This window comes from Melanerpes formicivorus, unplaced genomic scaffold (genome assembly GCF_026170545.1).
Source record: "Melanerpes formicivorus ecotype bairdi unplaced genomic scaffold, bMelFor1.0.p_v2 SCAF_10, whole genome shotgun sequence".
NCBI lineage: Eukaryota > Metazoa > Chordata > Aves > Piciformes > Picidae > Melanerpes > Melanerpes formicivorus.
Window position 1 is genome coordinate 24,563,983 of NW_027142362.1, and position 11,406 is coordinate 24,575,388.

General features: G+C 54.9%; 1 protein-coding gene across 1 annotated transcript in view; it reads left to right on the forward strand.

The window, feature by feature from the left end:
• The window catches only part of MYO9A (myosin IXA), a 259,426-nt gene that overhangs the window by 128,298 nt on the left and 119,722 nt on the right, over nt 1–11,406 (forward strand). Inside the window, 1 exon segment of the mRNA XM_068144334.1 lies at nt 2,486–2,575. Coding sequence (XP_068000435.1) covers nt 2,486–2,575 — 90 coding nt within the window.

Sequence of the window (11,406 nt, forward strand, 5' to 3'; positions counted from 1 at the left end):
AAGAGATGTGGGGAGCACAAGGGAGGTGAGGATTTCGAGGCAGCCAGTGCTTGCTTCCAGGTTTCTCTTCTGGATCCATTTCCCAGACAAAGGTTTGGGGCTGAGGGAATGTTGGAATGCTCTGGATCGGAAGGGACCTCCAGAGGTCACCTGGAGCAACCCCCCTGCAATGAACAGGGACATCTTCACCCTCGTCAAATGCAAAGCTCCCAGGCAACTTTCTGGTTGTTTGAAAGCAAGTCTGCAGAAAAGGCTCAGCCCAGCTAAGCTGGGAGCTGGTAGAACTCTGGGGTTGATTTTCTGTTGCTGCACACCAGGCAGCTCCTGAACAAGCACTCGGCGCTGTAATCCCTTTCTCAGATGGGGGAGGAGAGACCAGAAGTGATGTTTTCTTGCTCTCCAGTTGGAAATGGTTCAGCTTGCTTCAGCTGCTCCCAACATAACAGCCTAAGCACTGCTGGAGAAGCAATCCCTGCCTGCCTTGGCCTCAGCCCAGCTCTTGCTGGAGCCTGCTGGCCAGCGGCTCCCCGCGGAGGCTCCGAGCCGTGGCAGCACTGCTGGTCACCCTTCACTGCCTCTTAGAGCTCTGCTCATCCAGCCCTCTCAGCATTCATTTCACTTGCATGTGGCTATCAGGTCCTACATCTGTATTTTATCCCTGTAATTAAGATCTAAGCTTCTGTGGGCTGTGGTGCTTTCCCCTGGAGGGAAAGGCAAACCCTGCACTGGAGTGGCAGAGAGCAAAACTGCAGCCCAGGGAGCTCAGCCATGCAGCTGCCAGGCTGCAACATGAAGCAGCAGGTTGTGTGCTCCTCTTTGCTGCTCTCCTCAGAGGGTTTTGGTCTCTGTTTTAGTGTATCATAGAATCATAGATTGTCAGGATTGGAAGGGACCTCAAGGCTCAGCCAGCTCCAAGCCCCTGCCATGGGCAGGGACACCTCACACCACAGCAGGTTGCTCACAGCCACCTCCAGCCTGGCTGCAAACACCTCCAGGCAGGAGGCTTCCACCACCTCCCTGGGCAGCCTGTGCCAGGCTCTCACCACCCTCCTGGGGAACAACTTCTTCCTAACATCCAATCTGAATCTCCCCACTTCTAGTTTTGCTCCATCCCCCCCAGTCCTATCCCTCCCTGACACCCTCAAAAGTCCCTCCCAGCTTTCTTGGAGCCCTCTGCAGATCCTGGAAGGCCACAATTAGGTCACCTGGGAGCCTTCTCCTCTCCAGCCTGCACAGCCCCAGCTCCCTCAGTCTGTGCTCACAGCAGAGCAGCTCCAGCCCTCTGCTCCTCCTCCTGGCCCTGCTCTGGACACCTTCCAGCCCCTCCAGATCCTTCCTGTAATAGGGGCTCCAGAACTGGAGCATCTGGGCAGAGCCTGGAGTCAAAGTCCAGCAGGAGTCCAGCAGGATGGCACAGAACAAGTCCAAGTGGCAGGTGCTGCACTTTGGCCACACCAACCCCATGCAGTGCTACAGGCTGGGGTCAGAGTGGCTGAGAGCAGCCAGGCAGAGAGGGACCTGGGGGTACTTGCTATGGGCAGGGACATCTCCCACCAGCTCAGGCTGCCTCATCCAACCTGGCCTTCAACACCGTCAGGGAGGGGGCGTCCCTGGATGTGTGTGGATCATTTTTAGAGCAAAAGGATTACACTGAGGTTAAAACCCCCTAAAAATTCCAGGCAGCTGTGCAACACAGGTTGCAAGGGTCCAGGTAAGACCTGCACACAGTAGATGCTATCAAATGGCATCCTGGCCTGCATCAGGAACAGTGTGGCCAGCAGGAGCAGGGAAGACATTCTGCCCTGCACTCAGCACTGCTGAGGCCACAGCTTGAGTCCTGTGTCCAGCTCTGGGCTCCTCAGTTTCAGAAGGACATTGAGAGACTTGAAGGTGTCCAGAGAAGGGCAAGGAGGCTGGGGAGGGGTCTGGAGCACAGCCCTGTGAGGAGAGGCTGAGGGAGCTGGGCTTGCTTAGCCTGCAGAAGAGGAGGCTCAGGGGAGACCTTCTTGCTCTCTCCAACTCCCTGATGGAGGTTGGAGCCAGCTGGGGGTTGGGCTCTTCTCCCAGGCAGGCAAGCAGCCCCAGAACAAGAGGACACAGTCTCAAGCTGTGCCAGGGGAGGTTTAGGCTGGAGGTGAGGAGAAAGTTCTTCCCAGCAAGAGAGATTGTCCCTTGGGCTGTGCTGCCCAGAGAGGTGTTGGAGTCCCCATCCCTGGAGGTGTTTAGGAAGAGCCTGGATGTGGCACTTGGTGCCATGGTTTAGTCATGAGGTCTGTGGTGACAGGTTGGACCTGATGATCTTAGAGGTCTCTTTCAACCTTGGTGATTCTGTGATTCTGTTCCAGCAGCCTCCTGGTGCAGAACTTGCTCCTCACATCCAATCTCAATCTGCTCTGCTCTCATTTCAAGCCCTGACAGTTCTCTGATTCTGTGATTGTAAAATCCTTTCCTAGAACATTGATTAACAGCAAGCTCTCTGTTTCAGGTGAAAGAAGAGATGCTCTTCGAGGCCCTGGTTACCAGGAAGACTGTGACAGTGGGAGAGAAGCTGATCTTACCTTACAAGCTAGCAGAGGTCTGTACATGATGATGATGATGATCATTTTATTGCTGTTGTCCTTAAAAGGGCAGCTCTTGGGCTGCTTTTCCATGCTTCCAGATGTACCTTCAGCTCTGGTGGAGTTCCTTTCAGCTTTGATGTGTTTACATTCATGGAGCTGAAGCTGGGAAATGATTGACTTTCCCTTTCCATGCCTGGAAAGTGGTTTGCACTTTGTTGTCTGAGAGCCTGTGGCTGTTGATATGACTTCTGGTGGTGTAAATGTTCTCCAGAGCAGAACTGGGTGACACTGAGGCTATGTGGTACAAAGACCTCATGCATCATTCCTTAAACTCCATCACTGCTTCATCTCACAGAAAACTGCTGTGGTCACAGATGAAGATGAGCCAGCAGTGGCCACTCAGGTGGCCAAGAAGGCCAAGGGCATCCTGGCCTGCAGCAGGCAGAGTGTGGCCAGCAGGAGCAGGGAGGTCATTGTGCCCTGGGCTCAGCACTGCTGAGGCCACAGCTTGAGTCCTGTGTCCAGCTCTGGGCCCCTCAGTTTCAGAAGGACATTGAGAGACTTGAAGGTGTCCAGAGAAGGGCAAGGAGGCTGGGGAGGGGTCTGGAGCACAGCCCTGTGAGGAGAGGCTGAGGGAGCTGGGCTTGCTTAGCCTGCAGAAGAGGAGGCTCAGGGGAGACCTTCTTGCTCTCTGCAACTCCCTGCAGGGAGGTTGGAGCCAGCTGGGGGTTGGTCTCTTCTGCCAGGCAGGCAAGCAGCCCCAGAACAAGAGGACACAGTCTCAAGCTGTGCCAGGGGAGGTTTAGGCTGGAGGGGAGGAGAAAGTTATTCCCAGCATGAGGAATTGTCCCTTGTGATGTTGTTGGCCATTGGGATGTGCTGCCCAGGGAGGTGTTGGAGTCCCCATGGCTGGAGGTGTTGCAGAGGGGATTGGATGTGGCACTTGGAGCCATGGTTCAGCTGTCAGGAGGTGTTGGGTGCCAGCTTGGACTTGATGATCTCTGAGGTCTTTTTCAACCAAACTGATGCTGTGATCCTACCTTCCTGTATCCTGTGTGCTGGGAAGGAGTTGCTCAGCAGTCGATGCCTTCACCAGCAGCAGCTGGCACGCAGGAGGCAGTGCTTTTGCTTTTTTGGGTGTCCAACCTTTCTTGTTGGGCTTCAACCTAATAATTTTACCTCATTAAGATGACTTAGATCCTCCAAGGCCTTCCAGCAGAACAGCTGCATGCAGGCAAGACTCAGCAGGTCCTGACTTGTTACAAGAAAGAGTTGACAAACTCAACATTTCTCCCTCAGCTTCAAATGGCACCAAAGTCACAGACTCACAGAATGCATCAGCTTGGAATGGACCCCCAAGGTCATCTTGTTCAGCACCCCTGCAGTGAGCAAGGACATCTTCGACTAGAGCAGGTTGCTCAGAGCCCCATCAAGTTTGACCTTGAATGTCTCCAGGGAAGTGGCCTCCAGCACATCTGAGGGCAGCCTGTTCCAGGCTTTCCCCACCCTCACGGGGGAAAGGCCAAACACAATGCCTGGGAGCAAACCCAGAGCAACACATGGGGCAAGGCCCAACACAGCAGATGAGGGCAGAGGGCAATACAAGTCATGGGGCAAGGCCCAAGACAAGTCATGGAGACCAAGCCATCAGGGAAAGTCCACAGTAAGGAAGCACACTGTGAATAAACTGAGAGGAGAAGGTTGCTACTTGCAGCAGGCACCAACAGCCATTCAATCAGAGAATTGTTTGGGTTGCAAAAGCCCTCTACAGAGTACAGAATTAACCAGGTTGGAAAAGACCTCAGAGGTCATCCAGTCCAACCTGTCCCCCAGCACCATCTGATCAACTCAACCATCGCACCAAGTGCCACATCCAGGCTCTTCCTAAACACCTCCAGGGACAGTGACTCCACCACCTCCCTGGGCAGCACAGCCCAGTGGCCAATTCCTCTTTCTGGGAAGAATTTCTTCCTCCCCTCCAGCATAAACCTCCCCTGGCACAGCTTTATTAGAATAAACCTTTATTAGAATAAACCAAACCAGGTTGGAAGAGACCTTCAAGATCATCGTGTCCAACCCATCAACCAATCCAACCCACCCAAACAGCCAACCCATGGCACCAAGCACCCCATCAAGTCTCCTTCTGAACACCTTCAATGACGGCGACTGCACCACCTCCCCAGGCAGCCCATTCCAATGGGCAATCACTCTCTCTGTATAGAACTTCTTCCTAACATCCAACCTGAACCTCCCCTGGTGCAGCCTGAGACTGTGTCCTCTTGTTCTGGTACTGGGTGCCTGGGAGAAGAGACCATCATCAGCCTGTCTACAACCTCCCTTCAGGTAGTTGTAGAGAGTGATAAGGTCTCCCCTGAGTCTCCTCTTCCCCAGGCTAAGCAACCCCAGCTCCCTCAGCCTCTCCTCACAGGGCTGTGTTCCAAACCCCTCACCAACTTTGTTGCCCTTCTCTGGACTCGTTCCAGCAAGTCAACCTCCTTCTTAAACTGAGGAGCCCAGAACTGGACACAGTACTCGAGGTGTGGCCTAACCAGTGCAGTGTACAGGGGCACAATGACCTCCCTGCTCCTGCTGGCCACACTGTTCTTAATGCAGGCCAGGATGCCATTGGCCCTCTTGGCTGCCTGGGCACACAGCTTGAGACTGTGTCCTCTTGTTCTGGGGCTGCTTGCCTCCCTGGGAGCAGAGACCAACCCCCAGCTGGCTCCAGCCTCCCTTCAGGGAGTTGGAGAGAGCAAGAAGGTCTCCCCTGAGCCTCCTCTTCTGCAGGCTAAGCAAGCCCAGCTCCCTCAGCCTCTCCTCCCAGGGCTGTGCTCCAGACCCCTCCCCAGCCTCCTTGCCCTTCTCTGGACACCTTCAAGTCTCTCAATCTCCTTCTGAAACTGAGGATCCCAGAGCTGGACACAGGACTCAAGCTGTGGCCTCAGCAGTGCTGAGCCCAGGCCAGAATGACCTCCCTGCTCCTGCTGGCCACACTCTGCCTGCTGCAGACCAGGATGCCCTTGGCCTTCTTGGCCCCCTGGGCACACTGCTGGCTCATGTTTAGGCAGCTGTCCACCAGTACCCTTTCTGCCTGGCTGCTCTCAGCCACTCTGTCCCCAGCCTGTGGCACTGCCTGGGGTTGGTGTGGTCAGTAAGGCCTTCACTCACATCCTCATTCTCCACAAGGCTGCAGTGTGTTTGAGCCTCCCCTGCTGCAGGGATGTGCTTCATGCTCTCTGCTTCTCTTTGATGGATGGGGCTGGTGATAGCACATCAGGCTGCTCATGGTGTGTCCTGGTTTGAGGCCAGGCAGATCCTCTCCTGCCCCTCAGAGGGACAAAAGAATGACACTCACACAAGTAGGCTGCAGAGTGATGGGAAGTTCAAATGGGAAGCAGTGAGTGTTCTACAGGAGCTACAAAGCACAGTGACAAAAACATCCCAAAGCATACAGAGTCCCCTGTAGCACACCCAAAGCCTCCCAGCACTTCCCTTCTCCCCACCTGAGGGTATACCCAAAACCCCCAGGGCTCTTTCTTCCCCCCCCGCTAGGCCAGTCTCAGGCTTCACAGGTCTCAGCAGAGCGGAGCAGAGGGGCAGAATCCCCTCCCTGCCCTGCTGGCCACACTTCTCTTGCTGCAGCCCAGGCTCTGCTTGGCTCTCTGGGCTGCAAGTGCTCACTGCAGAACCAGGCTGGGCTGCCCACCTCAGAGCTTCTTCTGGAACCATTCATGTTGCCTTTTGTAGGGGCTGGGTGGTTTGTTTTAATGCAGTCTTTGAAAGGACTCTGTGGCCTTTGGTGAAGCACCAGGGCTGAGAAGCTTTGCACTGTAGATAAGCATGGAGGAAAGAAAAGGCTGCCTGGAGATGAAAGGCTGCAGTTTTGCTCAGAGGCTTTGGTGCTTTGTCCAGAGCAGCTGGCAGTGGCTCTGTCGGCAGAGGGGTGGTTCATTGCTTCATGCTTCCCAGCAGGGAGGTGGTTCATTGCTTCATGCTTCCCAGCAGGGAGAGGGTTCATTGATGGAGCAAGCAGCAATTAATGCATTTCCAGACAGGTTCTCCATGCAGGGCTCCATGCAGGCTGAGGACAGTGCTGGGAACACTGAGCTGGCCACATCCACATCAGTGGTGCCCAGCTGGCCAGGAAGGCCACCAGCAGCCTGGCCTGGAGCAGCAACAGTGTGAGCAGCAGGAGCACGGCAGGGATGGTGCCCCTGGACTGGGCTCTGGTGAGGCCACACCTGGAGGGCTGGGTTCAGCTTTGGGGCCCTCACTGCAGGAAGGACATTGAGAGGCTGGAGCAGGTCCAGAGAAGGGCAACAAAGCTAAGGAAGGGTCTGGAGAACAGGGCTGGGGAGGAGCAGCTGAGGGAGCTGGGGCGGTTTGGTCTGGAGAAGAAGAGCCTGAGGGGAGACCTCATTGCACTCTGCAGCTCCCTGAGAGGAGGCTGCAGTGAGGTGGGGGTTGGGCTCTGCTCCCTAATCTCAGGGGATAGAAGGAGAGGAAATGGCCTGGACTCGTGGCAGGGGAGGCTTAGGTTGGAGTTGAGGAAAAATGTCTTTGCTGCAGGAGTGGTCAGGGATTGGCACAGGCTGCCCAGGGGGGTGGTGGAGTCCCCATGCCTGGAGGCATTCCAGAAACCTGTGGCCATGGCACTTTGAGACATAGAATCACAGAGCTGTCAGGGCTGGAAGGGAGCTCAAGGCTCAGCCAGCTCCAACCCCCCTGCCATGGGCAGGGACACCTCACACCACAGCAGGTTGCTCACAGCCACCTCCAGCCTGGCTGCAAACACCTCCAGGCAGGAGGCTTCCACCACCTCCCTGGGCAGCCTGGGCCAGGCTCTCACCACCCTCATGGGGAACAACTTCTTCCTCACATGCAATCTCAGTCTACCCATTTCTAGTTTTGCTCCATTCCCCCCAGTCCTATCCCTCCCTGACACCCTCCAAAGTCCCTCCCCAGCTTTCTTGGAGCCCCCTGCAGATCCTGGAAGGCCACAATGAGGTCTCCTGGGAGCCTTCTCTTCTCCAGACTGAGCAGCCCCAGCTCCCTCAGTCTGTCTCCATAGGAGAGGAGCTCCTATGGTGCAGTGATCATGGAGGTGCTGGGGAGGAAACTGGTCTGGGTGAACTTAGGTCTTTTCCAACCTTTCTAATCTTCAGCATTTGTGAACAAGGATGCTTTATCCTGAGGATTTGTTAATTAATTAATTCATCCTCCCAGAGAAAGTCTGAGGTGAAATTGCCCAACAGAAGGGAAATAAAAGCTGTGAGACAACTCCTTGGGCAAGAAGTGGCCTGATTCTTCCCTGCCTTCAGTTTCTGCAGGCTGTCAGGAGCTGGGTGGTTGATGTGTCACTGTGAATCTGTCTGGGAATGAACTAGATGTGTATTCATCACTGGAGGTGCTGGGGGTGGGACATGGTTGCCTTCACAGGCAGAGGAACCCAGAGGGACTGAGATGGAAGCCCAGGGAGGTCTCTGGCAGCAGATGTGGAGCACAAAGAAGCCAGGCTTGAACACTTCTCCTTTGAGGAAAGGCTGAGAGCCCTGGGGCTGTTTGGTCTGGAGAAGAGAAGGCTGTGAGGGTCCTGATCGATGTCTATCAATATCTGAGGGGTGGGGATCAGGATGGAGGTGGTGCAGTGTGAGGTGTCCCTGCCCATGGCAGGGGGGCTGAACTGGATGACCTCCAGAGGTCCCTTCCAGCCCCCAGCATGCTGGGATTTGCTCAAGGAGTGGCGGGCCAGGACCATCTCTCCCTTCTGATGGCACAAGGACACGAGGTTATTTTTTCTCCATGCCATCAGTACCTCCTCACCCTGACCTTCTTTGCCTGGGATGAATTTCTTGCTGATGAATACAAACCCCTTGGTGTGTTCATGAATAAGCATCTCAGGATGGTTACTTCAGATGATAAACTGCACTGATTTAGTGGCTCAAGCTTGGGGAGAACAACTTTGTTCTCAGCATGGTAACAGTTAATTGGAGCCCTTGAGGAGGGGAAGAGCAACTTCACTGTGACAGAGAGCTTAGGGCTGTTTCTAACAGTAACTAACAGTGGTCTTGGCTAATGCCTTTTTCAGACCATTGTAAAGAGCAAAGGAATGAAGTTCCAGGGCCAGTGTGACCTAAGACAGGAGCCAGCAATGGGCACTGGCAGCACAGAAGGCCAAGGGCAGCCTGGGCTGCATCCAAAGCAGTGTGGCCAGAGATGGAGAGAGAGGATCCTGCCCCTCTGCTCTGCTCTGCTCTGGGGAGACCTCACCTGCAGTCCTGGGTCCTGCTCTGGAGACCTCAACACAAGAAGGACATGGACCTGATGGAGAGGGCCCAGAAGAGGGTCATGAAAATGATCAGAGGATTGGAGAACCTCTGCTACAATGAAAGGCTGAGGGAGCTGGGGGTGTTCAGCCTGGGGAAGAGAAGGCTCTGGGGAGGGGACCTTAGAGCAGCCTTCCAGTACCTGAAGGGGCTCCAAGAAGGCTGCAGAGGGACTGTTCCCAAAGGCCTGCAGGGACAGGCCCAGGGGCAATGGTTTGAAATGAGAGCAGAGCAGATTGAGATTGGATGTGAGGAACAAGTTCTGCATCAGGAGGCTGCTGATCAGGAGGCAGGTTGCTCAGGGAGGTGGCTGAGGCTCCAAGACTGAAACTATTCAAGGTGAGGCTGGACAGGGCTCTGGGCAACCTGGTCTAGTTGGGGATGTCCCTGCTGAGGGCAGGGGCTGGGACTGGGTGAGCTTTGGAGGTCCCTTCCAACCCCAACACTCTATGATTCTGTATTAAGAAAACCAAACACCACAAAGTTAAAATACTGCTTGCACCTAATCAGGAGCATTTGGCAGTCTGAATGTATTAGGGGAGGGAAAAAGTGGGAAGGAGACAAAATAATTAAGAGCATGAAGGAGGTGGAATGAAAATTCTCAGTGCTGCAGCATGAGGATAGGGACACTTAAGGCAGCAGAAAGAAGTGAACCTGCTGGAAGCATCCACTTAGCCCCACCCCCCATTAGCTTGGGAGACTCTTTGTCACCGCAGGTTATTAGCATCAGGAGCTCGGCAGGATGCCTTTGAAGACCTGGGAGCTTGATGAGTGTGTTCAGAATGAACAGGAAAGCAGGAAGGGAATAAAGCTGAAACCCCAGAAAGCTTTGAAGAGTCAAGGAGGCAACTCTGCTTCAGGCCAGGAGGGCAACATGTCAGGGCAGAGCTTCGGAAGCCACTGCTGCAGGGATCTGGGTTCTCCTGCTTCCCTTCAGAGTGACAGGGACTGATGGCTTTGCTGGACTGTTGTACTTGCAGCCCAGAGAGCCAAGCAGAGCCTGGGCTGCAGCAAGAGAAGTGTGGCCAGCAGGGGCAGGGAGGGGATTCTGCCCCTCTGCTCCACTCTGCTGAGACTACAGCTGGAGCTCTGGGGCCAGTTCTGGAGCCTCTGTGCCAGGAAGGATCTGGAGGGGCTGGAAGGTGTCCAGAGCAGGGCCAGGAGGAGGAGCAGAGGGCTGGAGCTGCTCTGCCATGAGGACAGACTGAGGGAGTTGGGGTTGTGCAGGCTGGAGAGGAGAAGGCTCTGAGGAGACCTAATTGTGGCCTTCCAGGATCTGCAGGGGGCTCCAAGAAAGCTGGGGAGGGACTTCTGAGGGTGCCAGGTGGAGGTGTTTGCAGCCAGGCTGGAGGTGGCTGTGAGCAACCTGCTGTAGTGTGAGGTGTCCCTGCCCATGGCAGGGGGTTGGAGTTGGCTGAGCCTTGAGCTCCCTTCCAACCCTGCCAGTTCTGTGGTTCTGTGAGTGGAGGCTTTGCTGGCCTGGTGTCCTGCAGCTATTTTTTAGAATCATAGAATGGTTTGGGTTGGAAGGGACCTCCAGAGCTCACCTAGTCCAACCCCTCTGCACTCAGCAGGGACATCCCCAATTAGATCAGGTTGCTCAGAGCCCTGTCCAGCCTCACCTTGACTGTCTCCAGGGCTGGGGCCTCAGCCACCTCCTGGGCAGCCTGTTGCAGTGTTCCAGCAGCCTCATAGTAAAGAGCTTGTTCCTCACATCCAATCTCAATCTGCTCTGCTCTCATTTCAAACCATTGCCCCTGGGCCTGTCCCTGCAGGCCTTTGGGAACAGTCCCTCTGCAGCCTTCTTGTAGCCCCTTCAGGTACTGTTGGGCCACTGTTAGATCCTGGGCAAGCTGCTGTGGGTGCCTTGCTTTAGCAGTGGGGCTGGACTGGGTGATCTGCAGAGGTCCCCTCCATCCCCCTCCATTCTGTGGTTTAGTGATTCTTCCAATGGTGCTTTAAAGATATTTTTCCTCCTCTTCAAACAAACATTAAGAAGTGTCTGAAAAGCCTTTTCTTTGGAGGCTGGAGCCAGCAGGATGCCTTCATGATTGTTAGTTCTCTTAGGGACAGCCCAGAGAAGGGCAGGGTTTGAACAGGATGCTAGGACAAAGTACAGCTATGGAAAATGACATCACTCTCCTGCAGCCCCTCCATGATATCATGCTCCTGGCTGCCAAGACAGGGATTAAGCTTGAGTCTGATATCTTGCAGGAGTGGTTGCCTCTGGGTGTTAAGCCTCTGCTTGAGGAAAGCTAAGGCTGAGCCTGCTGCCTGCTTCAGCCTGCACCCTGTGACCCAGTGGGGAGCCACAAGAGCTGCTTAATCCATCTCCCACCCAGGACGCAGCCATGGATGCACACCAGACGTGTGAGCTTTGGGCAGGAGAGGAGGGTCAGCCCCTCAGCAGGAAAGCAGAACTCTGCAGCCACTCACAGGATGTCAGGGGTTGGAAGGGACCCACAGAGATCATCCAGTCCACACCCCCCTGCCAGAGCAGGACCATACAATCTAGCTCA